At 47.7% G+C, this 6070-nt stretch overlaps 1 protein-coding gene across 1 annotated transcript; it reads right to left on the bottom strand.

The window, feature by feature from the left end:
- Positions 1 to 667: 667 nt before the first annotated feature.
- Positions 668 to 4072, bottom strand: LOC129573093 (uncharacterized). The gene has a single exon (XM_055453289.1). The coding sequence runs from the start codon at positions 4070 to 4072 to the stop codon at positions 668 to 670; it is 3405 nt and encodes a 1134-aa protein (XP_055309264.1).
- Positions 4073 to 6070: the final 1998 nt, after the last annotated feature.

Below are 6070 nucleotides of genomic sequence, written 5' to 3'. Positions count from 1 at the left end.
TCTAACAAGAATAAGACGATGGAATTTTATTTCTGTGTTTATTCGTCCGTTCACTTTAACAATCTTTACATGACTGAGGCCGGACTGTGGTCCGACCGTTATTTATATGTCGCGCTTCCAATGGGAGCGCGATTGAGAAATTCAAAAACGTTGTTCGATTTCGAACATGGTCCCCCCTCGGCGGCAGCGACGGCAGAACGGTAAATTCTTCGTTAGTCATCTTCTCTTGGCAGAAGGCACAATTTGTGGATCGGTCGGCGGTTGATCGTTCCGTTGAACAATACGTCGGCCATTCTCACGTGGTCTTCTGAATCGGGATAGACGGTGATGATTCTACCAAGCGGCCATTGAGTCGGTGGCAGCAATTCATTTTCCACTAGGACTATGTCGTCCTGCTCAAGATTCCGTTGGCTCTGGCACCATTTGCTTCGATTCAGCAATGTCTTGACGTGTTCGTCGCTCCAGCGCTCCCAAAACTCTTGTCCCATTTTCTGCATCTGCTGAAAGTGAGTCAAACGATTGCTTGGCGTTTGCAACCGATCTCGTTGCAGTGGTGAAATTAGTGGTTCACCGATCAGAAAATGCGCTGGTGTTAGCGCGACCGAATCACTTGCGTCATTGGTGACGATGCCCAACGGACGAGAATTAAGGCACGCTTCTACGTGGGTTAACAGCGTGGCCAATTGCTCGTTAACTGCTGATTTCCGATGACACGGCGTAAATGGTGCTTGGCGCTTTTTACTGCTGCTTCGTGAATGCCCCCCATGTGTGGCGCATGTGGCGGCAAAAAATTCCATCTGGTGGCATTTTGTCGAAACAGTTCGCTTTCGGCAGCGTCTTTCCAATCCTTGTTGATTTTTTCCATCTCATTTGAGGCACCTTGAAATGTAGTGCCATTGTCACTCCACATTTCTTCAACTTTCCCTCGTCGATGCGTAAATCGAGAATATGCAGCGAGAAAGGCCTCAGTGGTGAGAGAGCTGACTAATTCCAGGTGTACAGCCCGAGTTTTCATGCACACGAATACTGACACATAGCCCTTGTCAACTATTTTTGCTCTGGTTGCATTATACCGCTTCACTAGGATTGGCCCTAGATAATCTACGCTGGTGTGTGCAAATGCGCGACCTGGACGCACTCTCGACGGTGGTAATTGGCCCATCAATTGTTCCGCATTCTCTCTCCGTTGGCGGACGCATGGTAACCAACGATTTACCACGCTTTTGACCAGAGTGCGTAGCCCAATTATCCAATATTTATTACGTAAATATTGTTGCGTTAATTGGATGCCACCGTGAAGCGTAACATTGTGTGCATGATCGACTAGGCGTCGTGCGATAATGCATTTATTGGTTAACACCATGGGGTGGATGGAATCGTATGGCATTCCAGAATGCTTCAAACGCCCACTTAACCGCAGCACTCCTTTGTTGTCGATGAATGGCGATAACTTGTGCAATGGCGATGATTTGTCAAGCGGCTTTCGATTTTGACAATCGACAATTTCCTTGGCAAAGAATGTTTTTTGGCTGTACCGAATCCACACTGTCTCAGCATCAATCATCTCATCACTGGATATGGCTCCGGTGAGTCGATTTGATTTACTGCGGATGTTATGTATGAATCGCAAGACGTAGGCTGTCACGCGTGCTAATCTTCCCCAATGACTGATTGCCTGGTGTAATCCGATGTCGATCAATTCTCCTCCTAATCGAACAGTTTTGGTGACCGTCTGCTCGGGTTCAGCATGAGCGAAACCAATCACTGGCTTTGCCTTTTTCGTGGCCGATTCAACGACCTTGGCATCATGCGAGCTGAGGTTGAGCTTGCTTTCCGGCCACGATGGCTGCGGTGTTCGTAACCAAGAGGGTCCATGCCACCATAACTTCGCGTCGATCAATTTACTTGGTGACACACCTCTTGAACACAAGTCGGCTGGATTGTCTTTGGTGGCGACATGTGCCCAAGCTGCTCCTTCGGTGAGCTCTTGGATCTCTGCTACTCTGTTTGCTTGAAACACGTCCAATTTGGCTGGACTTTTCCGGATCCAATGCAACACGATCATCGAATCCGACCACAAATAGCAATCATTCATGGTCACATCGTGTGTCTCCACGACACTTGATAGCATTTTTGCCATCAAATGAGCAGCGCTCAGTTCCAGTTTCGGCACTGTTGCTTTTGTCGTGGGTGACACTCTGATCTTGGAAAACACTAGGCGTGTATCGATTTCTCTTTTAGTAGTTTCAACGCGTATGTAAAATGATATGCCATATGCATCGTCAGAGGCGTCGCTGAAACCGTGCAATTGTGTTTTTGCATTTGGCTGCATTTTTATCCATCGCGGAATCCGGATTTTTTCCACAGCAGGTAGATCTCGGCGGAACGCGTCCCAATCGCTGGCGATATATAGCTCTTCATCCGCATCGTCTTCGATCTCCTCATCCCAGCCTAACTTCTGTCGCCACACTCGCTGTAGAATGATTCTACCTTGAATGATTACTGGAGCGAGAAGGCCGTTCGGGTCATAAAGCCGAGCAATATCCGAGGCGATGCGCCGTTTGGTTGGTTTTTCATCCGATGGTGGAGTTTTTATTATGAATTGGAACTCGTCTTTGATTGGGTTCCAATGCATTCCGAGCACAGCGTTGGTTTGCTCCTTGTCGAGCTCTAGCAATGGTTCCCCGCCGTTGGCTTGCATTATGTCATGCATTTGTGGGTCGTTGGTGATCCATTTTGCTAGTTGCATTTGACATGATCCCAACATTTCATTGAGCTCGTGATAAACGTGAGTTGCTGATTCAAGGTCTGGTTCCGAATGCAACATATCGTCTACGTAAAAGCTCGTTCGAACTACTTTGGCAGCCTTCGGATGATCATTTTCGCCTATGTTGGCACATTCAAATAGCGTACGAATACATACATATGCTGCTGACTTCATTCCGTAAGTTTGCGTGCACAAACGATATTCGCGTACCGGATCATCGGGTGAATCGCTCCATAAAATTCGCTGAGAATCTCGTTGATCTTCTGGCACACGCACCTGGCGATACATTTTGGCAATGTCAGCGCATAATGCTATTTTTCCGAATCGAAATCGCATGATGATTGTCGTCAAATCTGGTTGTAAACGTTCACCATTCAATTGAATGTCATTTGGCGACGGACTTCCCTTGTTTTTACAACTTCCGTCGAATACTACACGGAACTTGCTCGTTCCCGCAGCATGATGTGGTATGTACACTGCACTTTTGTAGACACGCTCTCTCTTTGGCACGAGTTCCATGTGTCCAAGCGATTCATATTCCGCCAAAAATTTGACGTAATTTTCGCGCAATGATGGATCGCGATCGAAACGCTTGTGCATTTGTCTTAGGCGACCTAATGCCAATAAGCGCGAGCCAATTACCTCAGGTGGATCATCAATCATTGGTATTCTGGCACAGAATCGTCCGGTGTGATCTCTGGTGGTGGTCTTTGTGAATATGTCTTCACATTTTTGCTCTTCCTCTGTTTGAAAATGGCGAGTTGGTACGCTTTCCAAATTCCAGAATCGCGTGAGCAATTTCATCACTTCATCATCGGCGATGAGCGGATTGGCTACTGCGATGTGACATTTTGGTAGCCCAATCTGTCCGAATACAATCCATCCAAACGAGGTGTTCTGTGCGGTTGGACCGTCTTTAAAATGTCGCACGCCGTTTTTTACAATATGGCTGTAAAATTCAGCGCCGAGAATGAGATCGACTTGCCCTGGTAAGTGGAATCCTTCATCGGCAAGCTTCAATTTTTTAATGTCTGGCCATTCTTCAACGTCGACCGCTGATTGTGGTAGAATGCCAAGCAATCGAGTGGTTACATAGCATTCAACGCTGACGTTGACTTGAGCATTAAACGGCGATTCCAATTGCAATTCAACTTTACCTTTGGCTTCTTGGATGCCGCCCAAACCGAGAATTTGCAATTGTGAATAAGCCTTCTTTAATCGTAGTCGTTGTGCAGTATCGCTCGATACCAAATTGATTTGGCAACCTGAATCACATAGAGCTCGCAGCATCACTTTGTTGCCCATGTAGTCCTTGGCCGCTACTGCGATGGTTGCGAGCAGAGCGATGCGTGGCTGGCCTAGTCATTGGGTAGCCTCTCGGGCGGCGTTCACGGTTGGTCGTGTTGACATGCTGCACAACAGTCCATTGTGTTTGGCTCCACACCCTTCGTTTTGGCACGGGCGCAGAGTACATCGATTTGGTGAACAGTTCAATCGAAGGCAATTATCGCACACCTTCAGATCTTTTGCCTTTCGGCGGCGATTTGCCAAATCCAAACGACGGAAAGTATCGCAGCCGTATAGATGGTGTTCGGCGCTGCACAATGGGCACTTGATCGGCCGTTTGACTTGGCTGCGCGGTTGCAAGTTTGAGCTTGACGCTCCTCCAACAGCACCTTGTTCATCTGCCCGTCGGTGAGCGTTTGTTCCGGCTCGAGAATTGTTGCCGGTTGATGACCGTTGTTCATTCGATGAACTGGGCCGCGATTGTGAGCCGGCATGGTCTCGACGTTCAATTTCCTGTTAAAGGAAAGCGATCAACGGTGCCAGTTTAGCGACCTCTTTAGAGTCGCGTTCTCGACGCCATAAGTCAAAGGTAACTATGTCCATTTTGCTTTCCGCAACGTGCACTATGATTGGATCCCAGGTAGTGACGTCGACGCCCAATCGTGGCAATGATTTTACTAAATGGTTGATAGCATTGTATAACCGTGAAAGTCCTTCACGGTTCGATGCAATTGGCTTTGTTGCCAAAAACTTAGCAACGATTTCATCGACTTGGCGTCGAGCGTTGTCATACGTGGCACACAACTCATTCCAAGCATCTTGGTATGAACTGGCCAAGCCTCGATCGTACGATGCAATTGCCTCAAATGCCTCCGACCGTGGCACGATGAATTCATCCAGCTTGATGAATTTGTCCAGGTCGCTGATATATTGGCACTTGTGATAGTATTGTTCAAATTTGGCTTTGAACGTTGGCCACAAATCTCGATCAGTACTGCCATTGAACGGCGTAATTTTTGCGTCCATTCGGCGGACATGATCGGGGTGTCGATTATCGACACGAGCATTATTGGGTGCACAATTCTGGTGGCGAACTTCTGGATTCAAATACTCTAGGCGAGTGCGGATTTCCGAGGTCAATGTGGTTCGTAGCTCAGTCGCCTGTTCCCACAGTTGCTGACTTCTCTCAAGCTCAGCCGGATTCATCACTTCTTCTCTTTCCTTCTTTTCGATCTGTTCCATCAAATTGTTGGCACAACGATTGACGTGATCCATAAGAATCTCAAGCGAGACGCGATTTTGAGATCCCGCCAATCGACGTTGGTATTCGACCAACCGCATTAGATATACGTCACGAATGTCTGGTTGAGGCGAGGCCGACGTTGGTGCCGACAATGGAGCTGAGCCAACGCCATTTGCATCATTGGCGATGTTATTTTGGATTGTCAATTCCTGTGGTGGACGGAATCGATCCTTGGGCAGGCTTAAATCAGCATTTCGGTCGAAAACCCGAGTTGGTGCGGTCACTACGATCGGCATATTTTGTTGCACATTTTGCTGCACATTTGCAATGATTGGCTCAATCGAAGTAGCTGTAGCCGCTGGTCCGGACTTGGTCGTTGGTGACTGCGATGTGGTTTCACCGCCTACTGCCACATCGAAACCATCCATTTCATCGGCGTCATAAAAGCCATCGATGGCATCTTCCCGCCGATTATCATCGCATTCCATGGAAGTTGGCGATGATGCCAATGATTCGTTTACCATCGGCGATTCAGTTGCTGCGTTTGATTCAATAACACGCGATTGACCAGCCTGAGACGATTCGGCTCGCTCATTATTGGCTGCCAAAGATTCTGCAATTACGTCGTTCAGAATCTCTTCAGCAACTTGTTGACTTTTGGCGTCCTTTTTCTTTTCGATGCCGCTGGTGGCTTTCGGTATTGCGCCTTTGGAGCGTGTTTCCATTTTATTTTTTGCTACTTTCACTGGCGAAACGAGAGCAATTAACAAATG

The sequence above is a fragment of the Sitodiplosis mosellana genome, unplaced genomic scaffold (genome assembly GCF_009176505.1).
Source record: "Sitodiplosis mosellana isolate CC-2019 unplaced genomic scaffold, AAFC_SMos_1.0 Smas_scaffold_5944, whole genome shotgun sequence".
Taxonomy (NCBI): domain Eukaryota; kingdom Metazoa; phylum Arthropoda; class Insecta; order Diptera; family Cecidomyiidae; genus Sitodiplosis; species Sitodiplosis mosellana.
The sequence above is the reverse complement of the archived record's forward strand: the minus strand, read 5'-3'. Positions and strand labels throughout refer to the sequence as shown.

Bases quoted from the DNA above. Each gene is read 5' to 3' on its own strand.
- LOC129573093 (XM_055453289.1), bottom strand. From the start codon at position 4,072: ATGGGCAACAAAGTGATGCTGCGAGCTCTATGTGATTCAGGTTGCCAA.